Source organism: Podarcis pityusensis, assembly GCF_964106645.2.
Source record: "Podarcis pityusensis genome assembly, chromosome: 6".
NCBI classification, from domain to species: Eukaryota; Metazoa; Chordata; class Lepidosauria; order Squamata; family Lacertidae; genus Podarcis; species Podarcis pityusensis.
In genome coordinates this window covers 2,138,383-2,165,096 of record NC_138030.1, presented here as the reverse complement: position 1 = coordinate 2,165,096, position 26,714 = coordinate 2,138,383, and the positions used below count along the sequence as shown (strand labels likewise).

The following is a 26,714-nucleotide window of genomic DNA, read 5'->3' as shown; positions in this document are numbered from 1 at the left end:
TCAGTAAAGTGCTATCTGGATTTATTTCTCTCTGGACTCCATCTGCATTATTTAAGTGACTTTGCTAACACATAAAGGCAGCTTTTCCACATCGATTGATTGGGGGCTGCCTGCACCATACTGTGGTCCTGTCTCTTTTAGCTGTGGCTTCCATTTTGCATTGTGCCACACACACACATCATGGCATTTTGTGACGGATGCCCATTGCACTTCCTTCAAATTCCATATGGGGCCATTGTCCCCAAAAGATTGGAGACCCCCGTACTAACATGTAAGCAATGCAGCTGCGCGCAAAGCACAGCCTTGGTTAGGTGCGAATATCTCAAGCAGTGAGGAGCTAGCTGAGAATTTGATCATTTAGTGCGATAGCGTCTCAACTTTGGAATTCTCTGCCTCTTGAGGCCAAGCAGCTGTTTTTGCCATATTCTTTTCGGTATCTGCCGAAAGTGTTCTAGTTCACACAAACCCGTCCAGAGGCTTAGAAAGTTGATGCAAGTTTTAATCTGTTTTAACTCTCTGCATGTTTTAAAGTATTGCAGATTATTCCTGATTTTGTCATTTCACCTTTTCGTAAACCGCTTTGAGGGGTGGGTGTGTTTGTTTGTTTGTTGAATCAAACAGTGCATAAATTTGACAAAGCAATTAAATAAAGAAATATCAAACACCACAACTCAGGAATGCAGCCCAAAGATTCTTTAATGAAACAACTTTCTTCTCACCCTTTAGCACTTAAAATCACCCCTGAAAAACTGCCCTTAAGCAGAATAAGCACTGCTATTTTCCTAGAAAAATAGGTGCCAGAACTCACCACAAACGCCTCCCTTGTTCTCTTAGAATGGCACCAACTGAGTTCCAGCTGAAAAAAGCCCTGATTGCAAGATCTAAAGATGTGCACAATTGAAGATACACCCCTGTGCATGATTGACCCCATCCCACTAAAGAGAACATAGAGAAATCAACCACCCGGGTTTCCCCGCCTTTTCCCCCTTCTGAGCGAAGCAAAGGGACCGCTCTGGCTTCCGTCGAAGGGTCTTCTCCAGCCACCCGAGGTCATCAGGGCCGGTAGTTCAGGTTGCAGCACCACATGGCAAATTTCTGTTTTTTAAAAAAGGCCAGGAGAGATTGGGTGAGAATGATGAACCTCCCATTTCACCACTGGATTCCACCCTCTTCAACTCAGGTCCCTATAAATTCTGGCACCTGAGGCAGAAAAGCCAAACAGTGGACACATGCCCTCCGGGGAAGGGGAATTGGGGCCACTGCATTACGTTAACACCCGTGTCGCCTTTGTAAGAACTCCATCATTTAGTGTGGCAGCATCCAAACTTTGGAACTCCCGGCCTATGGCCATCAAAGTGGCAGGACACTTTTTGGCACCTGCTAAAAACATTCTTGTTTAGACAAGCCCATCCAGGTGCTTAGAAAGCTGACGGGACTTTTAATCTGTTTCAGTAATTAAACTTTCCGTATACATTTCCCTTGTACAATTATATTTCTTGCATTGTTACAAATACCTTGTACACATTTTCTTTTCTCTTTTTTGCAAGGCCCCTCGAGGTTTTCCTTTCCCAATCAAAGGGGGTATATAACTTTTATGAAATAATAAACTCGGGGCACAATTCCTTTGGGAAGTTCTCCTGCACAGGCCCTTTTGGAATGAACGGGGGCATGGGGGGGGAGGTGGCAACGGAAGGAATCCCGGCAAACAGGGACCCTTTCAGGACACAGTAAAGGTAAAGGGACCCCTGACTCTGGGGTTGCGGCGCTCATCTCGCTTTACTGGCCGAGGGAGCCAGCGTACAGCTTCCGGGTCATGTGGCCAGCATGACTAAGCCGCTTCTGGCGAACCAGAGCAGCGCATGGAAATGCCGTTTACCTTCCTGCCGGAGCGGTACCTATTTATCTACTTGCATTACGTGCTTTCGAACTGCTAGGTAGGCAGGAGCAGGGACCGGGCAACGGGAGCTCACCCCATCGCGGAGATTCGAACCGCTGACCTTCTGATCAGCAAGTCCTAGGCTCAGTGGTTTAACCCACAGCGCCACCCGCGTCCCTCGGGACACAGCAGAAGGGACATAAATGAAATGAAACTTTACTATGGGAAGTGGAAAGCGGGATGGGTTGGAGAGGGAGCCTGACAGGGGCAGCTAAAGAGATCCTTGGTGGAAGTCAACCTATAGCCAAAAGGTAGACCTTCCTCACCCCAAACTCCCCCCGTTCTCATGGCTACTAGCCAGAATGGCTCTGATCTGCCTCCTGAGCTGGAGTTAAAATACCAGAACAGAATAAAATTCACACAAGCATTTCTAAGCTCAACATCAAGAGGCAGGGAGTTCCAAAGGGTAGCTGCTGCCACACTAAATGATCGAGTTCTTACGAATACAGAAGAGGGATTATGGGACGCAGTGGTCTCCCCGCCTTATTTCCCAATTCTCCCGTCTCTTACATCCCCCATTCTCTCCCCAAACAGAGATTTAGGCACTCCCACCCAACACTGGCATACAAATTAAAGTCTCTCTTCTCACCGGGATAACAATGACGTCACGGCAGGAGGAACAGGCACAGTTTATGGGGAAAGGCCAGGGGAATCCGCCTCTCAGCCTCTCTGCAGGAGAAGATGGGGAATAAAAAAATTATTATGCAGTTATGGCTGTGCCCACATCGCAAGAGCTAAAGACTGATACCCCTGGCATTTTTGCCTTGGAGCACTTACGATACGATACAATATCTTTATTGTCATTGTCCCATACAGAACAATGAAATTGAAAATCTACATAAGACATTCAAAAACCCCTAAAAACTCTGAAACCCCATTTTAAAATACAATATACTATAGAGACTCCTTATGCTGTGTTTAGAACCAGAATTGCATTTGTGTAGAAATTGTTTCTCAGGCGGCTAGTCCTAGTCTTTATAACCCTGGACCTTCTTCCAAAAGGCAGAAGCTGAAAGAGATCATTTCCGGGGTGCGCACTATCCTGCACTATCTCTGCAGCTTTCTTATGGCACCTGGAAGCATAGATTTGATCCAAGGTGGGAAGAGTGCACCCAGTTATTCTCTCTGCAGTCTTTACAACCCTGGACAGCATTGTTTTTCCCCTGACCGTGCAGTCCCCAAACCACACGCACAGACCATAAGTTAATGCACTCTCCACAGTACAATGGTAAAATGCCATCAACAGGTCCTTTGAGAGATTGTTTTTCCGGAGGATTCTCAGAAAATATAACCTCTGCTGTTCTCTCTTCATCAGTTCTTTGCTGTTTTCTCCCCAGGTTAGGTCATCTCTCAACTCCATTTCCAGAAATCGAAACACCGAGACCTGTTCCACGCACTTCCCCTCAATAATAAGTGGCTGAATATTCCATTTACATTTCCTAAAGTCCACAATTATCTCTTTTGTTTTCTTTAAGTTAAGGAGTAAGTTGTTTTTCCTGTACCACCAAAGGGGTGAGGAAGGTGGGTGAAATAAATTAAAGAAATCAAGGCATCAAAAATAATAGAAGGGGAAAAAAAGCAACACGGTATATCTGGGAAAGACTTATTGTTAGGTTGGTAGACAGCTTAAGACCATTAGGAAAGCCAAACTCCACTACAGTGGTGCCCCGCAAGAGGAATGCCTTGCAAGACGAAAAACTCGCTAAGCGAAATGGTCTTTCGTTTTTTGAGCTGCTTCTCAAAACGATTTTCCCTATGGGCTTGCTTCGCAAGACGGAAACATCTTGCAAGTTTGTTTCCTTTTTCTTAACACCGTTAATACAGTTGCGACTTGACTTCGAGGAGCAACTCATAGCACGCGGTGTGGTAGCCTTTTTTGAGGTTTTTAAAGACTTTGGTGATTTTTGAAGCTTTTCCAAAACTTTCCCGACACCGTGCTTCGCAAGACGAAAAAAATCGCAAGACGACAAAACTCGCGGAACGAATTAATTTCGTCTTGCGAGGCACCACTGTATATACTGCAGAGAGGGAGTCCTGACCAAACAGCTTGGGTTTTTTAGAGTCCTCCAAGCCTTTGGCAACACATCATATTTGAGTTATTTTTTCTGCCATGCTTTTTATTTATTTTTTTACCCACACGGAAGTTGCCAGTCTCACAAGGCTTTCCATTGGGAGGCAAGTGAGGATTGGGGGGCCCCCGACATTCATGTCAAGTGTCCCCGAATGCTGGAACCTTTAAACCGACCATCCCCTAGATTTCGCTGCGGCAAAGTCACAAGGAGATGCTAGAGCCGGTGCAAATCTCACCAGCCGTCTCAGCCAAACGCGCCCCTGAGCGACACTCACCGTTGAATAAGTTCTGGCAGTGTGTCCTTATCGGAAACAGTTCCTCTATCACGGAGCCCTGCGAAAAGAAAACCCTCCACGCGTCAAGAGAGAGGCAGATGGGAATCATGGAACTGTGGACTTCGAAGGGGTCCCCGAGGGTCACGTAGTCCAACCCGCTGCAGTGCAGGAACCACGTCTAAAGAATCCACGACGCATGGCCATGCAGCCTCCAAATGAAGGAGAATGGGGCCACCTTCTGAGGCATTGCACCTTTCCTGCATTTGCACTTGCTTTCCGTATAGGGAAGAAAGGGAGTGGGGCAGCAGGGTGAGTCGGAGACCACCAGCCTTTGGGCCAAAGGGGTGGACTAGATGCCTTCTGGGGTCCCGTTCAAAGCAACTGGAAGGAGACTGGGGGAAAGGTAGGTAAGTAGCACTTCTACCAGGGTGTGTTGGATAATAATAATAATAATTTATTATTTGTACCCTGCCCATCTGTCTGCGTTTCCCCAGCCTCCCTGGGCGGCTTCCAACAAAGATTAAGAAACATTAAAAGCTTCCCTAAACAGGGCTGCCTTCAGATGTCTTCTAAAAGTCTGGTAGTTGTTCTTCTCTTTGACATCTGGTGGGAGGGTGTTCCACAGGGCGGGTGCCGCTACCGAGAAGGCCCTCAGCCTGGTTCCCTGTAAGTTGGCTTCTCGCAGGGAGGGAACCACCAGAAGGCCCTCGGAGCTGGACCTCAGCGTCTGGGCAGAACGATGGGGGTGGAGATGCTCCTTCAGGTATACTGGGCAGAGCCCTGAATGGCATAGCTCAAGAGTTGGGGGCTTCGACAAATGCTAGTAATTTTAGAGGCGTGAAGACCCCAAGGAAGACCACGGGGAGAACCATCGAGCCCAGAAAGTGCAAGATGCAAGGCGGGAGCGTATTCTCTGCATTGCAACCAGCATCGCTTCAGCACCAGTTCCACTCTGCCATGGCTTCCCCTTGAGGAATCATGGGAATTGTAGTTGGGTGTCAAGGCTGGGGGGTCTCTGCTAGAGGTCCCTGCCACCCTCAAAACCACAGGGCCCCGATTCCCTAGAGAGAGGGAAGAGATGTGTCACTCGGTTTAAAATCTGTGCGGTCGATATGCCCTACAATGGCCTGGGCAAAAATTCATGAGATCTTGATTTTGCCCAACTAAAAGCTGGGGGGGGGGGAAGGGCTGAGTGAGGTCAGCTCCGCCCACGAGCCCCGCTGCCCCCATTAAATCACCCAATACTTACAGAAATCGTGCAAGGGCTCCCGCTGCAAGCAGCTGTAATCTGGAGGTCGCTGGGGAGAGAGGAATGAGCCGCTGTGATGCGAGGCAGAGCCAGCCATCCCCTCCCCATCCATTCCCCAACTTTCAATCTCAAACCAGCCCCAGGTCTCTTTGCAACTTTCAATCTATATGGCCTCTTTACTTCCTTGCATTCACAGCCTCAGCCCTGCATCCCTGCTTTCTGAGACAGGCCTCTCCAACATCTGGGGACCTTTCCAGAGCCAGGAAAAGTCAGGTTGTGTGCAGGGAGGAAGAAGCGTCACGGGTGCCCACAAACAACGCTCTCTGCCCCAAGCCCACCACAGCTGCCCACGAGGGCCTCCATGCACAGTCCCAAGGGACCTAATCCAAACCAGGGGAAGGGTCCTTGCATGCATTACCTTATCACATCCACCGACAACAGCAGCAGTCCTCTTTGGCAGTCAATGGCCGGGCGGAGAATTATTCTCAGTCTCTGAAATTGGGATGCAAAGGGCATCAAAGTCAAACCGAGGGCCAGGGGAGATTGAGAGGAATCCGGGGTTTTTTTACAATGGAAGAATGAGGAAATCCCGACTAAAGAACAGTGGGAAGAGAAACTGATGGATTATGTGGAATTGGCAAAATTGACACATAAACTACGTGACAAGGATAACTGTGACTTTAAAGAAGAATGGGAACCTTTTACGAAGTACTTAAAGAAACAACAAAATGAACTGGACTCCTTGGCAGGTTTGGAATAAACATTCACAAACTCTTTATTGGTAATATAGGTAAAGGGTAAAAGGACCCCTGACCATTAGGTCCAGTCGTGGCCGACTCTGGGGTTGCGGCGCTCATCTCGCTTTATTGGCCGAGGGAGCCGGCGTACAGCTTCCGGGTCATGTGGCCAGCATGACTAAGCCGCTTCTGGCGAACCAGAGCAGCGCACGGAAACGCCGTTGACCTTCCCGCCAGAGCAGTACCTATTTATCTACTTGCACTTTGACGTGCTTTCGAACTGCTAGGTTGGCAGGAGCAGGGACCAAGCAACAGGAGCTCACCCCGTCGTGGGGATTCGAACCGCCAACCTTCTTATCGGCAAGCCCTAGGCTCTGTGGTTTAACAGAGCCACCCGCATCCCATAAAGCGAAATAAGCATGTGCAAAATTAAACGCGAAGCTCAGGTTGCACAGTGGAGTGGCTCATCTTTCACCAATTTATTGCCTTTCATTTATAGCTGCATGCTGGTTGCTTTTAGGAGCCTAGAGAGCACGTGTGCCTAACAGTTCATCTTTTCAGTACAGCAGGGTGGGGAGATCGGGGGAGACGCACTTCTTGTTGAGACCAAGGAGCAAAACAAGAATTGGGGAGGGAAATAGGTGTAGATAAAATCTTCATTGAGGTTTTCAGAAAATTCCACCCCTGATTCTCGGCTCCTGAAGGGTCACTTGCCCGGTGTTTTTACTTACCGCTGTGGCTTGAAGGAGGCCAACAAACTCTGACTGGGAATAGCCAATATCGATATGCAGCTCAGCATCAAGAATGGCAGCGTTAGCAGTAAACTGGATGGAGGTGCTTGTGCACGAGAACTTCAGCAAAGAAGGAAGATCCGCTGGACACTCAATCTGTCGGAAAAGAGGGTAGATGTGACCTCTCAGGATCATCTATCCTGGCTCTGGCGCACGTCATCAGTGGGGTGGAAGTTATCAATCAATCAATCCTTATTACGGTCCAGAGACCCAGAAAAGCAATGCACAATTCAGACAGTCTACCTCCAGGTTAAACAAGCATTTTGTTCCAACTTAAAGTTAGGGATCCTTGGTTCTTGCAACCACTGATAAAAACTTTGCCACGGCTAATGTTCTAGCATTTGTCCGGTCTTCCAATAGGAACCTGACATAGTGAGCCTCTGATTTTCCCGGGAAAGGTACCAGCAAGGGTAATATCAGTTCAGCCCTGGCTTGCTCATATTTTGCACAGTGCAACAAAATATGTTTTATGGAATCGATGTCTTGAGCACACAAGCAAAGTCTGTCCTGGTAGGGAACTCCTCTCAACCTGCCCTCCAGCACTGCAGAAGGAAAGACGTTTATTCTGGCTTTGGTGAATAACCTTCGGTCATTTGATACTGTCAGGTTTTTAACGTAAGGTGTTATGGAAGTTATCTTTTAGAGGGAAGACCAATTTGGTATTTAAGGAGCTGTCAGTCAGTCAGTCAGTTTTATTGCACATAGCCAAAGGCTGCCGCAATGTACACAGAATCATTCAACAATTAAAAGAAAATATACTGAATTGATACTTAAAACATTTATATTATCAAGACATTACCTACTCTAAACAGATCTATAAAAGTACCTTACTATACAAATTAAGACATTAAACAATAAAATTTGTAAGCTAAGATTATCACATGGCCACTAATATATTAAAAATAATGTTAATTAATACAATGTGCAATTATATTCGGAGTTTGGTGATAAAGATAGAATATAGCTTGATGTAGATAGGGTCAAATAAATTCATCTCCTTTACAGTTGGTGGCTACCTTGGGTATATAATTTGCTCTAATTTGATAAAGTGATAGAAGAAAACACAAAATTATTTTTAAAAGGCATATAATATCCTTTTGGAATGGGAGACCAAAGATGAAGAAGGAAAATCAGTAATGATTAAATGGGCGCAAGATGTAGGACATAATATACAATTTCAATAATATACAATGACCCTGGGTTTCCCTTCCAACTCTCCTGTTCTATAATTCTATGAAATCAACTTATCTCACCAGGAGATGCTGGCCTTTTTGTTTAGAAATTGCTAAACATTGGTTTTCTGCAGCAGGCCTGTCGATAAGATTCGTGGCATGCTCAGGTGTGGCCCTGTTGCTCTGGTCGAGAAACTGACCTGCCAGCTCAGGGAGGCCAGAGGCAATATCTCACCATATGAGATGGGACACTCAACCGAGACAACCTCCCCAGACCCACAGAAACATCTGGAGAGATTTCCATACGCATCATAAACTTGTTCTAAGCAGCGATTCCAGCTATAAGCTGCTGCTGTTTATTGTATTTTAAATTGTGTTTCTCTCATGTGGGAAAACAATAAAATGCTTTTGAAAAAGCCAGCCCAGAGGATTCTTCACTTTCAGTCGGAGCTGGCTTCACAGTTTGTGTGACAGACCAGCAAATCCTGATTCAGCTGGCAGTCCTTCCTGTCCCCATTGAAGCCCCTGAAAACAGCTGCAAAACTGCTCCATGGACAGAGCGGAGAGATGTGCTGGCGACAACACAGGCACTAGCCAATCGGTTCCCGCTGCGCAGCATCAGCTGAACCAAGTTGCAAACTTGCAAGGCTGGTTTCCAGAGCTTCGCCTGGGGAGAGGAAAAGGGTATCGTTGTCCGGAACTTGTTGAGGGGTGTTTCCAAAGTGGTCGTTATCGCTCCCAAAATGTTGTGTCCGTCGCTCACACGCAGGGGGCCCAAGAAACCATTTCGCCACCCTGCCGGTCCATGAACAAATCTCTGAAAATCTCCCCCTCCCCTGACACACAGCCAAGGAGGATCACGTACCTCAGGGATGTGGCTCATTATTAAAGTGGTGGTCACAGTCGACTGTGGAAAGAAAATACATCTTGATTATAATGTTCTGCCATGGCGCCCCCCCCCCCCCCATGCTGAGCTCTGTTCAAAGAGTCAACCAGGAGATTTCTTAAATTAAAAGAAATTTAAGGATTATTTAGTAAAATATTCTAAGATAATATAAGTAGTAATATTTGTGAGTACCAAATTGGCCTGGAAATTAGTATTGGAAAACTGCTATAATGAAATATATGGAAAATCAGCTAGAGGGATTTGAAGAAGTCAACTAACAATGGTAATAAAAGTGGGAGTATAATAGTTAGGATGAATGTTTGTATGTTTGTTTGGTTTTTTATATGTATTTTTTTCTTTTTTGTTTATGTTTGTTATAAATTTGGAAAATCAATTAAAAAAATGGGGAGGGGGGAGGAGACACGCTGTCTGAAAGGATGTCTCCCTGGATACTTAAACTGAGGCTTGAGGTTGTGTGAAGCCACAGAGAGAAGACGAAACAGATGTCCTGTTGCAAATAGCACCGGATACTACCCTTATATTTATGGCAGGGGCTGGATCTATATTGATCTTACAGAACGTTATTTTTTAATAACGTTTAGAACGCTGAATGGCAGTTTCCCATTGTCGGTGGCTCTCTGCTCTGCAGCACCCCCTGGTGTCACATTTTAATAACACATTTTAAACGTTATCAATGGCAAGTGTAGAACTGCCCTAAGGGGATCATGGCTAATTGTTCTGGGGTTTTTTAAATGTGGGGTTTTAATTGTAGTTGTTCCTTTCTGTAGATTTCCCTATTTTTCTAAAAAAACACATATCCGCTTTGCGATCCAGATGTGAAAAGCGGAGAGTGTTTGTGTGGGATGTCATCCTTTGGAGAAGTCAAATTGAGTCAATTGAGTCAATCACCCATCTCCTACTACGCTCCTGAGAAAAACCCCACCCTCCCACTATATATAAGGGTCTGGTGACTTCTGTTTCAGTGTACCTGAAGAAGTGTGCATGCAGACAAAATCTTAGAAGAAGTGTGCATGCAGACAAAAGCTTATACCCAGAACAAACTTAGCTGGTCTCTAAGGTGCTACTGGAGAATTTTTTAATTTTTTAATTTATTTCGACTGCATCAGACCAACAAGGCTACGTACCTGACTCTAGTAAACTTCTTGCTACTTTTAAGGAAAGACTCTTGTGTCTTTATTATTTTAAGAAGGATAAAAGGCGACACCAGGAATTATCCCTCTGAGCAAGCCATATTGGATTGTTTAACTAAAGAGATTCAAACAAATCTGCAAACTAGTTTCTTGCTGTATTGAGGGGAAGGAAGAATAATACTTAATCAATATAGCCTTTCCTACTATCCTTACTTTAAGCAGTATGAAGCAGAGAATTAATTGCCCAGATAAACAAACTGGTCCCTGAATCTCTGAATCCCAGGGCTTCAGCTGAATCAGATCAAGCTGCCATCTTTGCACAGGCTTCATATTTCACTGAGCGGGGCAAAAATATTTCTGGTGTTGACCCTCTGACTCAGTGCTTCCTAAAGGTGGTGGAATCATCTTGGAGGGGCACTAAGAGGCAAAGGGGCAAAAAGGGCACTGGAGGTGTCAATGACTTCCAGACTTTGAAAAGCTGGTAGACCTGGATCAAGCTGATCACCTCGGCTGCATTAATTACCGTAAGCTAAACGAACAAATAAATTGGATTGTGGATAAATGTGCAATTAATTGTTACTGGTTTGGATTTTATTGTGTTATTCTCTTCCTTGGCAGGTTGTGCAAACCGCTGCTCTGAATGATGCTTTTTTAACAGGGTAAAGTTAGGGGGCACTGGGGGTGAGCTTATGGAATCAAGGGGGCAGTGGGCTCCCCAAAAAAATTGGCGCCCACTGCCTCCAGCTTGTTGTCAATTGCCCAGGGAAAGGGCCCTCATTGTGCAGAACTCACCTGGGTGAGCTCAAGGATGAACAAATCTCTTGCCCTCAAAGTTGAAAAGATGCTGCCCATGTCAGCTTCGTTGAAATAATAACAGATGTGTCCGTCAGGAATGAGGGTGGCTGGCGGGTAGTAGATGGGATAGGTGGGCCACGGAACCACAGCTCCTCCACAGGACATTTGAGGCTGCAAGGAGAACAAGAGGGGGGAAATTCAGTGGGACCCAACTGCAGTCGCTGTGATGGCCTGGGATTCGGACTCGGAGGCTGAACCTGAGGGATCCCAGCCTGCACAGGATTCCCCGCCTCCAGAACCAGCTGAGCCGGGGCTGGGGCATCAGCCTGAAGGGTCCTCACCTGTGCTAGATCCTCAGGTGCAGGCGTCAGCTGAGTCTGCTCTGGCTCCTGAGGTGATGGAGGACCCATTGCCTGCAGGTGCTCCACTCTCAGCCCCGTCAGGGGAAGGTGAGGTTGCCTCTGGGTCCGGGAACCCTCCAGCCTCTCCTGAGCTGCAGAGGCTCAGGGCAGAGAGGCGGAGGGAACTAAGTTCCCGCAGGAGGAGTGCTCACCTCCAGGCCAGGAGAGGCGAGTCACCAGCGGATCAGGGCCGCCCTATGCCTCAGGGCAGATAAAAGCCGGCCAGCCCCAGTCCCAAGTTGTGGGAGCAACATTGTTGGTTGCTAGTTCCTGCCTGAACCCTGTCTGAGCGCCTGACCCACCCTGGCTCCCTGCTTGCAAGCCTGTTCCTGACTTCACCTGACTCCCTGCCCTGCACCCAGCTTCAGCTACTACGGACTGTCTCCACGTTGCACCTCTGACCATGGACCGGATTGGACCTCGCCTCTTGGGTAACCCACAGGACCAGCACAGTCACCGTGAGTCAGCCTGCGCCCGAACATAAGATCTGGAGGCAAGAGGAAAGTCACTGGCTGGAAAACGACCCATGGCAGGTCCAGCGGCCTTTCAGAAAGCAGGTGGGAAGGTCAGAGCACCAACTGCTAAAGGAACTGCCAGCCCAGAGAGCAGCAAGCTGAGATTCGTGCGCTGCAGCCGGTTGAACTAAATGATCCTTGGGGCAGGAGCATAGCGTGGGTTGCTGGTACCCGGGATAGGGCAGGTTTTGCAGCCCCCTGGTGGACTGGTCAGTCCATAGCTATCAACGTTTCCCTTTTTTAAAGGGAAATTCCCTTATTCCAAATAGGATTCCTCGCAAGAAAAGGGAAAAGTTGAGAGCTATGTCAGTTCCTTCACCAGCCAGCGTCTAATCAAGGGAGTCTCTCCTTGCAAGCTTGCCGATCAGAAGGTCGGCGGTTCGAATCCCCGTGACGGGGTGAGCTCCTGTTGCTCGGTCCCTGCTCCTGCCAACCTAGCAGTTCGAAAGCACATCAAAGTGCAAGCCAACCTAGCAGTTCGAAGGCACGTCAAAGTGCAAGTAGATAAATAGGTACTGCTCCGGCGGGAAGGTAAACGGCGTTTCCGTGCACTGCTCTGGTTCGCCAGAAGCGGCTTAGTCCTGCTGGCCACATGACCCGGAAGCTTTACGCCGGCTCCCTCGGCCAATAAAGCGAGATGAGCGCCGCAACCCCAGACTGAGCAACGGGAGCTCACCCTGCCGTGGTGATTCGAACCGCCAACCTTCCGATCGGCAAGTCCTAGGGTCTGTGGTTTAACCCACAGCGCCACCCGCGTATACCTGTACGTAGCTTGAACCTTATTTCAGGCATAGTGATTTATCAGTATATTGCAATGTTTAGCTGGTGATATATCACAATCTTGAAATATCGCCCGGCCCTAATTCTAGCCCTCCCTCCCTGCATCCATTATTCAGACTGACCCCCTCTGAGCCTGTAACAAACCTCCTAGAAGATGAAGCCACTCACCGCAAAAGGGAAATCCAAGTAGCCGGAGGTGAGTTGAGGCGGATAGGGCCTTGTGCAGATGTACTGGCAGCCTGTGAAGAACGGCGTTGGCTCTGGGGGAGAAAGATTGGGAGTTTTCCAAAGCTGGACCACAAAGCACAGCAGAACAGTAGCCCAAGCAGGGATGGCTGGCAGCTCTTGCGACTGATGGGGCAGGAGGCCGGGAGTCGGGCAGTAGGTGGCGCCAGAGAGCCAATGTCAGGCAGACGCAACCCGGTCTGGTCTCCATCTTGCCCCCTGCTGAGTTCTGCAAGGGACAGCACTGAGACTAAGGGGGGGGGGCGAGAGGTGGTACCAACCTCTCGGCTAGAAGTACATAAGAAAAATGCTTTTTGAACCAAATGGCCACACCTTTAGCATTCGTCAAAGTATCCGTGAGGTATACCTGTTACCCCCCCCCAATCTTTCATTCATAAAGATTTATCCTTTTCCATTAAATGAGCCTCCTGTAAATAGGCAACGTATGCCCTCGAAATTTTAAATACGTTGAATTACATTTTGATTCTCAGATTCTCACAACTCTTTTACATTAAGACTAACTGCATCCCTTAATTTCACCTTAATTTCCCCAATACCCATTCATTTTATGACTTGTACCATTTAACAAATATCTAATACAGTGGCACCTCTGGTTGCGAATGGGATCCTATTGTTTTACATGTGGAATGTGGGCAGGGCCGGGGTCATATTCTGTTATTTATTTTGCAAGAACGATATAACACTTTGCTTTAATGGAAAAAACTCTTAACCATTTACATAGAACGGTGTGCAATATCCATTAACAATAGCTTTAAAAACAATGCATTTTTTTAAAAACCTGTAAAAATATAAGCAAAAAATCAGCAGTTTGAAAAAGCAAATGCATAGTAGGCTTGCCTAGCGAAAAATGGCTTTAGTGGGTGTTGAAAAAAGTACCAGCCAAGGCATTGATAGGCAGGGAGTTCTGAAGAATAGGGACTTTCACCCCACCCCCAAAAATCCAAATGAAACTTTTTCCTCTCAAAACCTCTACTTCAAAAACAAAAAAGAGGAGAATCCCAGGACTGGGAACCAAAGACCTATTTAACGCTAGACTTCATTTTTGACCCTCAGACCATCAGCTTTAGCCTCCTCCCTGGTGACCTCATTCCTAATGCCGTTTGTGTCCTCTGTGTTGGCCAAAACTCATTTGCGTTCATTTTCAGAGCAGAGTTCAGCTGCGCTATTGGTTTCTGCAGTGGCCAAGTTTGGCCATCACTGGGTTAATGTGAAGGCGCAGAGTTTTCTGGCTAAATATCATCTTATTGTGCCCATTTAGACATTCTATTCTTTTGCGTACTACTTTGCGATTTTCTTAAAATATCAAAGCGACTCGTGAGTCTTTTAAGTAAACCAGCGGTGCACCCCATTAGCACTTACGAAGTCGGAGGCCAAGGACGATGTTCAGCTCTATGATTATCTTCTGGGCTTGACCACAAACCTGCAGAAAAAGAGAAGGTCCAGTGGGTCAGAAACTTGGAACTCCCTGCCACTTGAGATCAAGCAGGTGCCTTCATGTACCCTTTTGGGGACCTCCTAGATGTGGGATGTGATCCAGTGGAGCAGTCAAGTACAACATTACCTGTACTGCTAGAGTGGACATACAGGGGATGATCGTCCAGCCAGTCAAACTTCCTGTTCCACTGGTCTGGAGCGTCCTCCCTCTGCATGTGACCTGGGAGATGGGCACAGCCCTGGCTGACTCCATAAAAGAGCCGAGTCACGCAGCCATCTTAAGCTTTCTCTCTCACACACATTCACCTGCTCTCTTGCTTGCTGATCTCTTACTGCAATGCTGCTCTCCTGCAGCCATTTTGTTCTCTTAATGTAATTTCGCTGTCTGCTGGCTCTCAGCCAGCAGCACATGAGTTCAATCTCCATGTGAGATGAACTCACAGATTCTGATGTAACTACTAGCTAAAGCCTGCCTTTCCGGGATCAAATCGTGAACTGAAATGTGAGTGAACTTTTTCAAAATAAATTTAAAAATTCTCCAGTAGCACCTTAGAGACCAACTAAGTTTGTTCTGAGAATAAGCTTTTGTGTGCATGCTTTTACCTGGTCTGGAAAGGTCATGGCCACCTGTTAGTCACATGAAATAGAAATCACCAGACCCTTATATATACTGGGAGGGCGGGGTGGGGTTTTTCTCAGGAGGGTAGTACGAGATGGGTGATTGACTCAATGGGTATGGTGAACCTGCGGACGACTGTTAACGACTGCAATTAGTCCTACAGGGAAAAGCAAAGGATAGCATGCAGATAGTATGCAATGACAAACCTAGACAGCATCTTAAAAAGCAGAGACATCACCTTGCCGACAAAGGTCCGTATAGTTAAAGCTATGGTTTTCCCAGTAGTGATGTATTGAAGTGAGAGCTGGACCATAAAGAAGGCTGATCGCCGAAGAATGGATGCTTTTGAATTCTGGTGCTGGAGGAGACTCTTGAGAGTCCCATGGACTGCAAGAAGATCAAACCTCTCCATTCTGAAGGAAATCAGCCCTGAGTGCTCACTGGAAGGACAGATCCTGAAGCTGAGGCTCCAAGACTTTGGCCACCTCATGAGAAGAGAAGACTCCCTGGAAAAGACCCTGATGTTGGGAAAGATGGAGGGCACAAGGAGAAGGGGACGACAGAGGACGAGATGGTGGGACAGTGTTCTCGAAGCTACGAACATGAGTTTGACCAAACTGCGGGAGGCAGTGGAAGACAGGAGTTCCTGGTGTGCTCTGGTCCAGGGGGTCACAAAGAGTCGGACACGACTAAACAACAACAATAAAGCATAGATGCACAAGAGACACCAGATTCGCCTGAAGAGAGCATTGCAGAGGCAGAGGCCTCCGATCAACTGACTTTCCTTCCTGTTTTTTGGAACTGCTTTGTTGATGTGGGGCTGCTAGCAGAGGGGAGATAAAATGCTCTGTGAGACCTACCACAGGATCCAGCACAGGGGCCAGGATTTGCGCCACTACTGGCAGCTGCAAACTACAAAAGAAGAAGAAGCAGGAATTAAGTTAGCAGAGAGGTTCTTTGGAATCCTGCTCCTCTTTCCTTTCTTCATATTCTGTTTTTATCGTTCATTTCATTTATGCATCGCTTCCCATAACTGCAATTGAACCAGCCCCCCCCCGGCAGAGATCCCCCTTGTGCCCTGCCAGCAGGGGGTGCTGGAGAGCATGGAGGGTGAAGTTCAGATCCTGCTTCCTCACGGCCGGCCCAGCAGCTCTGGCAGAAAGTGAGTTAGGGTGGGGTTGCAATGCTGCTGCGCCCTCTCCAGGACTGGGGAGCGGGAGTGAGCCCCTGCCCCATTGCTGCAGCCGGTTCCCTCCGCACCACACCCCTGGGAGGGGCGCCTTGCACACCCCACCTGGGCAGCAGTTTCATGCACTCCACCCCTGCATGGAAGCTGTAGCCCTTTGCCTCCCCGGGTCTTTCTTCTTGCGCGATGCCTCGTAGCCGAGGAAGATTGTCTTCCATAAACACGGTTTGAACAGTGAGTCCGTAAGTGACTGTGGAGGCCAATTCTGGACCCACACCTCCTTCCACAGTGGCCCCTGAACAAGCTGCTTTCCTAGATCTGGTGATAGACTTGGCTGGAATCTCACACACCTTTGACGGCTCAGGGCATTTCCCCTTGTTGTGGGAAAGAGAGGCGCTCGACCGACCCCCGCCTGTCCCGTCCCCCCGCCAAGGAAAGGAAGTTGCGCATCACCTACTTGATCAGTGGGTCTACTTTGACTTCCACGTACTCCGAAGAGCAGCTGCCGAAGCTCAGCCCCAAAGGTACCACCGCCAGCCGGGTGGTAGCACAAAATGCGACGCTCACTGTGGCCGGTAGCAGCCTAAGCAGAGAGGAGAGGAAGGTCAGCTACTATCCATCCCTGATTCGAGAGGTGAGGCCGAAACGAGGGCACTATGGCTGCCAACACCACCCCAGACGAGGAACGGCTCAGTGGCCAGGCGTGCGCTCTGAACACAAATGGTCCCAGGTTCAAATCTTGGCATCCTCAGATAAGACTGGAGAGCCACTGCCAGTAGTGGAGCAGAATCAGATTTCGGGCGTTGCCGGTGGTTCCTCCGCGCAGGGTGCCCAGCCAAGGGAGCACAGAATTGTGCAGATCTGTGATGGAGAAGATCCATTTGGGGCAGCCAAATTTGGGGCTTTCACAGGGCACCATATTGGAGGAATCAAATGAATCAAATGGGATTTAGCTACCCCAGCATCCTGGCATCCCTTCAGCCCCCCCCCCCCCCCGCTACTCCCGTGATGGGTGAATCATTGCAAAAGACAGCAGTTTACAAGAAAGGAATAAGGAAGTGAAATTATCTTGAGAGGGGGACTAATCTTGAAATTTGCTTATAAATCATGCTCCCTAGCGGAGGAACCGGTGGGGTGGAATTCTTCCTTGCTTCTAAAAATTTTATAATCTTGCTCTGGGAATGCTCATATATCCTGCAACAATATTACAAAAGATTACCTTCCTCCCCTTGAAAATTTAAGGGCCAATATTTGCAGCCTATTAAAGTGCTCAAGGAAATGGAATCTGTAAAATATAGCCACTAATTTTACTCTTCAGTTTAATTTGCATGCAAAAGGCAGGAAAATGTCAGTAGAAATGGGCCTCTAGACAAAGATGAGAACCATCAAACATTTTTTTATTCCATTCTCTTCTGCTCAATATTTCCTAGATAGATAGAAAGATAGATGATGATTGATGATAGATAGATAGATAGATAGATAGATAGATAGATATAGATAGATAAATAGATAGATAGATAGATAGATATAGCTAGAGATACCTATTCAAAGATATACAAAAATACAAACCCACAGCAAAGTATATTTTTATAATATACGGAATTAAAACAGCTACTTAATTGGGAAAAAAGAACAAAGGCAGAAAGAACGAAAAGAAAAGAAAGGCCTTAAGAGAAAGAGAAAGAGAAAGAGAAAGAGAAAGAGAAAGAGAAAGAGAAAGAGAAAGAAGAGAACGATGGCCATATTATGAAGGTCCATCCAGAGCGCAGACAGCATGCAGTTAGAAGACCAGGCAAAAAGCAGCCCCCGGTGTTCCTATGTGCCCTTAGCCATGCTGTCAGGGGATGATGTGAAATGACAAATCATCTGGAGAGCCACCCTCCCATCCGATTTTTCTTTAGTGCTCTTAAATGCAAGACAGAGGATGTCATGAGCCAGGCCATGTGTTCCTTTCATTCATTCTCCTGCATATTTCATCTTGGCATGTGGAGATGTTCCTTCACTTTCCTAGTGAGCAAAGGCCAGGTTTGCCTTTGTTGATCTGCCCCTTTTCACCTCTGGGGTTCCCTTTCCCACCCAGCCAGAATAGACTGGCCCTTTACGCCCAGCAGGCGCCAAGGGGAAGGGGGTGCCAGGAGATCAGCACCCCCCTGTCCTCAAACCACAGAGCTCCAAGGGGAGAGTCCTGCCGTGCGCGAGCAGCCGGGCAGAGCAGGCGCAAAGGCTTTTGCGGTTTTGTCTTGGCAACTCTCGGCAATGAAGGGTCTCCCAAATCTGCCCAGCGACCCAGGATGCATCTTACTCACAGCAAAGAGCACTTGATCTGGACCACGAAGCACCCAACCACGTCCACTCCATAGGGCGGCCTGAAAACCACGCTCACACTCTTAGATATCAAGACATCGAATCGGCAGCTGCAGAAAAGGAAAAGGAGCTGTTAGGAGGGGGCTGAGCAGCGCCAGCCGAAGTTTCCACGACCCAAGGCAAACATGCTCCTTGCGACACAACCCTTTGCCAGCCATTTCCATGGTGGACAAGGGATCTTCCGGCTGTGGTCATCGCAAGCTCCGGCGTGTCAGCATTTACTGCTCTGCGACTGCGTGTGACCATCAAAAGCAAAAAAGGAAGGAGGCTGCCCAAGTATTGGGGTCTTGGGTTTTTTACCCCCATGCAGATATATGCACCTTTGAAGCAATTCATTAAGAGATACGGGCCACATGAACTCCTGCAATGATTTTGCAAAGTTTTTTGCAGATAAAGTCGCTCAGCTTCGGGAAGAGGTAGACGCCACCGTGGGAGCAGGGCCGGGGCGGGAGAGTGCTAGAGTCCTGTCTAGTCAAGTTGTGTGGGATCAATTCCAATCTGTTACCTTCGAGGATGTGGACAGGCTGCTTGGATAAGTGAAACCAACCACCTGTCTCCTTGATCCTTGCCCATCCTGGCTTAGAAAAGCTAGCCGGGAAGGGCTGGGCGATGGGCTTTGTGGGGTGGTGAATGCTTCCCTCTGTGAGGGAGCCTTCCCAGACCCGCTGAAAGAGGCGGTAATCAAACCGCTTCTTAAAAAACCATCTTTAGATGTGGCCAATATGGCCAACTATCGCCCAGTCTCAAATCTTCCATTCTTGGGCAAGATGACTGAGCTGGTGGTTGCTGAACAACTCCAGGCACACCTGGAAGAAGCGGACCATTTGGATCCCTTCCAGTCGGGATTCAGGCCTCATCATGGGACCGAAACTGCCTTAGTTGCACTGGTCGATGATCTCCGGCAGGCTAGGGACAAAAGTGAGAGCTTTTTCCTAGTTCTGCTGGATCTCTCAGCGGCTTTTGATACCATCGACAAAAGCATCCTTCTGGACCGTCTTGAGGGGCTGGGAGCTGGGGACACTGTCATACAGTGGTTCCGCTCCTTCCTCCTGGGCCGTGTTCAGAAAGTGGTGGTGGGGATGAGTGTTTAGACCTCTGGGCTCTCACTTGTGGGGGGCCTCAGGGTTCTGTCCTCTCCCCCATGCTTTTCAACAAGCAGCTGCTGGGAGAGATCATCAGGGGTTTTGGGCTGGGTGTCCATCAGTATGCAGATGACACCCAGCTCTACCTCTCTTTTAAATCAGAACCAGTGAAGGCGGTGAAGGTCCTGTGTGAGTGCCTGGAGGCGGTTGGAGGATGGATGGCGGCTAACAGATTGAGGTTGAATCCTGACAAGACAGAAGTACTGTTTTGGGGGAACAGGAGGCGGCCAGTGGTGGGGGACTCCCCGGTCCCGAATGGGGTAACTGTGACCCTGAAGGACCAGGTGCGCAGCCTGGGAGTGATTCTGGACTCACAGTTGTTCATGGAGGCACAGGTCAATTCTGTGTCCAGGGCAGCTGTTTACCAGCTCCATCTGGTAAGCAGGCTGAGACCCTCCCTGCCCACAGGCTGTCTCGCCATAGTGGTGCATGCTCTAGTCATCTCTCTCTCGCTTGGATTACTGCAATGCGCTCTATATGGGACTACCTTTGAAGGTGATCTGGAAACTACGACTAATCCAGAATGCGGCAGCTAGACTGGTGACTGGGAGTGGCCGCCAGGACCACATAACACCAGTCCTGAAAGACCTACACTGGCTCCCAGTACATTTCCGTGCACAATTCAAAGTGTTGGTGCTGACCATTAAAGCCCTAAATGGCCTCGGTCCAGTATACCTGAAGGAGCGTCTCCACTCCATCATTCTGCCCGGACACTGAGGTCCAACACCGAGGGCCTTCTGGCGGTTCCCTCACTGCGAGAAGCCAGGCAGAGGGCCTTTATGGTGGTGGCACCCGCCCTATGGAACACCCTCCTACCAGATGTCAAAGAGAAGAACAACTACCAGACTTTTAGAAGACATCTGAAGGCAGCCCTTTTTAGGGAAGCTTTTAATGTTTAACAGACCACTGTATTTTAATATTTTGTTGGAAGCCACCCAGAGTGTCTGGGGAAACCCAGGCAGATGGGCAGGGTATAAATAATAAATTATTATTATTATTATTATTATTATTATTATTATGCATCTGAATTATTAGCAAAGTTCTATTCAGGTGGGTGACAGCCATTGTTTTAGAGACCAATGATTCCCAAAGTGGGCAGTACTTGTAGGAATGTTTATAGATGCCAGGAGAGGATCTATTTATTGGATATTATCCGTCCTTGCTCACATTTGTGAGTTCAGCAGAGTGCCATTCCTTTGCAAAATAAAAGGGAAGCTTTGATAGGCTAGCTTTAGCCTTGTAGTTTAAGTAATCCAGGATGCTTTAAGGCAGACTGGATTCTCCTGGGTCTCTTTTCTTAAGTAACTCCACTGTCATCCATCAATAATCAATTCTGGGCCCATAGTCTTTGTACGGATATGTATAGATGCTAGGAGAGGTACTGCCACCGGGGGGGGGGCAGTGGGATTATCCAGGGTGGGGTGCTAAGAGGCAAGGAGGTGTTGGGAGGGCACTGGAGTTGCAAAAGACTTATCAGACTTTGAAAATCTGGCATCACTGGATAACATTCATCCATTTGATTGAACGGCTTCATTTGGATTTTGAATAAATGTACAAGCCACCATGACAGTTTTGAATTTCACTGTGTTGTTCTTCTCAGTAGGCCATGCAAACCACCATTCTGAATAAGGCTTTCTAGAGGGTAAGGCAAGGGGCATTGGGGATGGGTTTATGGAACCAAAGGGGCAGTAGCCCCCAAAAGTATGGGGACCACCGATTTAGACGAAGCGTGTGGATTACAGCATGTGAGGAGGTCTGAGCTGTTTGCTCCGGTCGCATGGCTTTAACCAGCCTCTTTTGTTTCAGAAAGAATGGAGTCTGAAACTAGCTTTTCTCTCCTCTACGTCTACCTTTTATAACTAAGCAACATTTTAAACTGCCTGTGCATCTTTTCTGACTGCTGTATGGAAAAGCACATGAACCTGACTTTTGGACAGTTCGTAAGTAAAGTACTTTATGACTTACCGGATATGTGGCCTCTCTCTGTGCAAGGGAAGTGGGATAGCTTGGGGAAAGCTTTTAAATGGGGACATTGTGCGACTCACCAGAAGGACACATTTGAAAGGTTTCACAGCCTAGATTTCTACACTTCTCTTTGCTGTGTGTTTTGCCATGCTGCATCTCTGCTGGAGAGTCTTCTCACCAAAGAGCGCTTGCCCCAAACTTGGGTCTTGGCTTCCAGGATTCCAAGAGAAACAAGAACCCGGAGCAACTTGGAGAGGGGAGCTTGTCTCCCATAAAAGCATCTAAACTAATGACTTCCCGGCAGGAAGATCGTTACTCACCCAACCAGACCAGGAAGGGCGGGGACAGGGAGCTGTTGGATAGGACCTTGCATTGATTGCACCCAGTAATCTTTTGTGGAAAGGCAATCTGTAAAGACAACACAAACAGGAGATTATTGGAGAAGAGAGAGGCAAGGGCCAGGTTCTTCAATGCCCTGGAACAAGCCAGGGTTGGTGCAAGCCAGCAGTCTTCCACATTCAGCATTGGGAAAGTCGTGGCCATGAGAAAAGTTCATTTATTTCAGCAATTCAACTGAAAAGGTGAAACTAATATATGAGGTAGACTCATGACATGCAAAGTGAGATATGTCAAGCCTTTATTTGCTGCGGCGTACAGCTATTTGCAATTCTTCTTTTGCTGATTTCATTTAATATTCTAATTTTTTGAGATTGTTTATTTGGGGTTTTCATCAGCTGTACACCATGATCATCACAATTATAACAAATAAAGGCTTGACATATCTTGTGTTGCATTTCATGAGTCTATCTCATACATTAGTTTCACCTTTTAAGTTGAATTGCTGAAATAAATGAACTTTTCCACGATATTCTAATTTTCCGTGTTTCACCTGTATATAAAGCTGTATAAAAAATTATAATCAGAGGTCAGCTAGCTCTTACAGAAAGATGCCGTTCTTAATTGCCTGCTCAAGCCTGATGGAATAATTGCAAAAGTTTTCAGCAGGTATCTGGAAGTTGGAACGTCTGGCTGAACCTTGCCCACCTGGGAAGGGAACCCATCTAGGAGAAGGAAAGCGCTCATCCTAAACCTCCACTGCCTTGCAGGGAATCTTTGGGAGAAGAAAAGGCTCCAACACATTGCTCTGCTTTCCTCTGGACCACATCAGTGGGGCCTCTGGGCATCCCAGGACCTCCAGACACACTGCCCAGTCTTGTCCCCTAGAGGTCGCTTTGGTGCTGCTAGTGCAGCAGTTTGACTTCACCCCCGGAGGCACACTCCAATGTCTCTGAAGACAGACAGATGCCAACCACAACCCTATAGATGCCACACAGCTCCAGAATGTCTTAAAGGTCGTAGCTGGTGGTGCACAAGGAAGGAATCCTAGGAAAGGTGCAGGCCCAAGAACTCTTTGCGCCCTCGCAAAACTACAGTTCCCCTGGTTCTCTGAGGGAGGGGAGGCAGGGCAAGGAACCGTGTCTGGAACCTGTTCGTATGGGTTGTTGTTGCATCCGAGAAACACACCAAGCGTTGAGCTACCTGGGGGTTTTCTGCAAAATAAATAAATGGTTGGCTTGCGGATTTTAAGTGGCACATTCGCAGGGGCAGATTCCCTTACAGTTTTCCAGCCCGGTTTGAGTGACTCTGCAGCCACTGATGCCCAAGGCGCCATGGAAGGAGAGGACGACACTCAGAAGGGCGACACTCAGAAGAACAGTCTGGGCCATGGCGGCTTCTGCAGTAACCTGGAGAAAGAGAGACAACCAAAATGCGTCAAAGGGCTTTGTCTGGCCTCCTTCATTAAAGCAGCATGTCTCTAGCTCACAATTTGAAATGAAAGTATGTTTAATTACTGTTGAAAATGATATGCTGAAAAATTAATTTTAAATAATATTTCTTTAAAAAAGGCACCCTTCCAAGTCTACCCCACCACTTCATCTCGAACCACCCCTCCTCCCAGTCTCCTTACCTTCTGTTGCTGGTTGATCTGGGCTGGGTGGTTGGTGGCTGCCTTGGACAGCCCTCCCCCAGGTGGCAAAAGGTGTGCATTATATAGACCAGCAAGGCAGGGCCAGTGGAGCCTAAAATTAGGAAGGCGTGGCCAAAATAATAGCTCAGAGAGAGGGGTCGCGCTGCAAAGAGCCAAGCCACTTCAGACTGTGAGAAAAGGTTGAATGTGCTCCTTAGCTATGAACAGGCCATTCAGACCAGGAGCAGCCTGGCTGGTGCACAACATGGGCTCTGAACTCCATGCTTGTTGAGTGTGCTGTCTTTGGTGAGCTTAGGGGAGGAAGAAAGAGAGGAAGGAAGGAAGGAAGGAAGGAAGGAAGGAAGGAAGGAAGGAAAGTCAGGGGTTTTTTAAACAAGTTTCCTCCCCCAAGTTCTACAGGTTGTTTGGCTGCTATCTGCAAAACACATTTCTATCCATTAAGCCTGAAAATACGTTATTTTTCAGCTTCCAGTTTGACGCCATTTGTTCCAGATAAGAATCAGCAGCAGTTTAACTTTGAGGTGGCATCACCAAGCGCTGCAAGCAGGACGAACAGAGGCAGGGAAGAGCTTCCATTAATTCTTTAGTTAAAGGCAAACCTATAGAATCCGCGCTTTCCAAGACAATGCGCAAACAGAAAGGCTGGAGGCAGCCTTTGGAACTGGCACTTTCCTAACCGTTGCAGTGCTGTTTGCCAGCCCAGGGATGCGTACAAAAACAAATATACCAGGGCAAACGGTGCATAAAAATGCATGCAGTAGTAAAAACAACATGCAAAAAATATATGAGTGGGAAATGTGCACAATAGGGGAAACTGGCACTAAAAGGTTGATGTATTTTCATGAGGACTTAAAAAAAAGATCACATGGAAATGTGCACAGCTAAACTCAAGACTGAAAAGTCAGAAAGATTCACCCATCCCTAATTACATATTGTGTATTTACAGACCTCTTGTGTTTATATATAGTTTTAATTCTATTGATGTTTAGGTGTTTTTTAATGTTTGGGTTTCCCCACCAGGGGCGGAGGAAGGGGGGGTGATATGCCCCGGGTGTCACCACTGAGGGGGGTGACAAAATGCCAGGCAGCACTCACTGCAGGGCCTGCAGCACGTCCGAGCCACGCATCTCTCCTGGTCCGCCCGCTGCCTCCCCCCCAGCATCCTGCCCTGGCTCACTCCGCCCCGCGGGCGACTGGCCCCTCGGCACAGGGCACACGCGCCGCCCCAGGAGCCCGATTGGCTTGCTCCACCGCTGTTCCCCCCCCCCCCCATGTTTTTAGCTGGCTCTGTTTCATGTGTAAGCCGCCTTGAGTCTCTGTCAGGGGAAAAAGCAAAGCATCAATCACTCTATAACAAATAATAATGTTAATAATCAGGGCATGGGCAGAAACGGTTGGTGCCCACCCACTCGAACGCCACTGCTGTGACCAAGACCAAGACCCCGTATGCTTCAGAATATTTTGGCAAAGGAGATGATATTAATAGACAGGATTGTAAGTTGTTTTTATATGCAGCGACAGCAGCAAGAATATTATTGGCACAAAAATGGAAGCAAGAAGAACTGCCGACGAAAGAAGAATGGAGGATGAAGTTGATGGACTACGCAGAATTAGATAAATTAACAGGAAGGATTCGAAACCTGCGGGATCATAGATTCTTAGAAGACTGGAGTAAATATATGAACTATTTGAAAAGTAATTGTGATGAGCAGATTACGCTAGTAGGATTGCAGGAGGTTTTGTAAGGTGGATTATTTGAAATATTGCAAGAAAGACTATGAAGAGAATCATTAGTTAAGGACAATTAAATGTAGTACAGAAACTAAGAAATGCATAAAGGTAAAGGGACCCCTGACCATTAGGTCCAGTCGTGGCCGACTGTGGGGTTGCAGCACTCATCTCGCTTTATTGGCCAAGGGAGCCAGCGTACAGCTGCTGGGTCATGTGGGCAGCAGGACTAAGCCGCTTCTGGCGAACCAGAGCAGCGCACGGAAACACCGTTTACCTTCCCGCTGGAGCAGTACCTATTTATCTACTTGCACTTTGACGTGCTTTCGAACTGCTAGGTGGGCAGGAGCAGGGACCAAGCAATGGAAGCTCCCCCTGTCGCGGAGATTCGAACCGCCGACTTTCTGATCGGCAGGTCCTAGGCTCTGTGGTTTAACCCACAGCGCCACCCGCATCCCTAAGAAATGCATAATAAGTGATAAAGAACGGAAACTCATCAGAGGTGTTGATGGAAGTCTAAAAAATATTGTATAAGATGAGAAGTTATGTTGTATGACAGTTGGAACTGATATGTTAAAAAATCAATAAAAATGTATATTAAAAAAAACCACAGAATATTTTGGGAAAGGGTTGGATGGAACCGGAGGAGGTGGAGCTGGGATACGGAGCGTGGGGCGAGCGAGCGAGAGGGTCGTGTGAAGTGGTGTTTCGTGATGGCTGGCGAGATCAGCAAGGCGCAGGTGGCACAGCCAGGAGGGGACACCATCTTTGGGGAGGGAACAGAGGTTTCTTAAGCGGGGCACGCAGCTTTGTGCTTTCTCTTTCGCTGCGCGCACCGGGTCACCTGCCCACCCTCCCTAATTTTAGGTCTCGTGTGTTGACCTTGCTATGCCTGTCATGGGGTCGTCTGCCGTTGCGGCAGGGGCCTGGTAGGAATTTTGTCCAATTGGCTGATTGGTGCCGTTTGGTTTTTGCCTACTGTTTTAATTCCATATATTATAAAAAGATACTTTGCTGTGGGTTTGTATTTTTGTATATCTTTGAATATGTATATATATATATATATATATAAGCAGAAGAGAAGGGAATAAAAAAAATTGACATTTCTCATCTTTGTCTAGATGAGTGTTTCTAATGATATTTTCCTGGCTTTTGCATGCAAATTAAAGGGAAGAGAAAAATTTTGTGTGTGTTTTATAGATTGTTTGAGCAGACCATACCATAGTTATGACCCTGCCCTCATTTTACAGTTTCTGACCTTCTTGTCCAGTGTTTCTTGTT

General features: G+C 47.6%; 1 protein-coding gene across 1 annotated transcript; it reads right to left on the bottom strand.

Moving 5' to 3' along the window:
• Positions 1-691: 691 nt before the first annotated feature.
• LOC308480090 (uncharacterized protein) lies at positions 692-23,987 on the bottom strand. Its single transcript, XM_081011403.1, has 16 exons — positions 23,685-23,987; positions 23,334-23,460; positions 22,036-22,123; positions 18,551-18,658; positions 16,702-16,827; positions 15,919-15,970; positions 14,365-14,425; positions 12,928-13,019; positions 11,061-11,234; positions 9,097-9,138; positions 7,000-7,155; positions 5,950-6,023; positions 5,532-5,580; positions 4,283-4,340; positions 2,526-2,605; positions 692-1,095 (listed from the first exon to the last, which is right to left on the bottom strand). The coding sequence occupies exons 2-16, from the start codon at positions 23,440-23,442 to the stop codon at positions 1,054-1,056; spliced, it is 1,311 nt and encodes a 436-aa protein (XP_080867529.1). The 5' UTR covers positions 23,443-23,460; positions 23,685-23,987; the 3' UTR covers positions 692-1,053.
• Between the last annotated feature and the right edge of the window lie 2,727 nt (positions 23,988-26,714).

Excerpts from the sequence above, each read along its gene's own strand:
- LOC308480090 (XM_081011403.1), bottom strand. The coding sequence starts at position 23,442 with ATGGCCCAGACTGTTCTTCTGAGTGTCGCCCTTCTGAGTGTCGTCCTC. Across the intron at positions 16,828-18,550 it reads CAGATCAAGTGCTCTTTGCT|GCTGCTACCGGCCACAGTGA; the intron begins GTGAGTAAGATG and ends CTCTCTGCTTAG. Across the intron at positions 5,581-5,949 it reads TTGTCGGTGGATGTGATAAG|CGACCTCCAGATTACAGCTG; the intron begins GTAATGCATGCA and ends CTCTCTCCCCAG.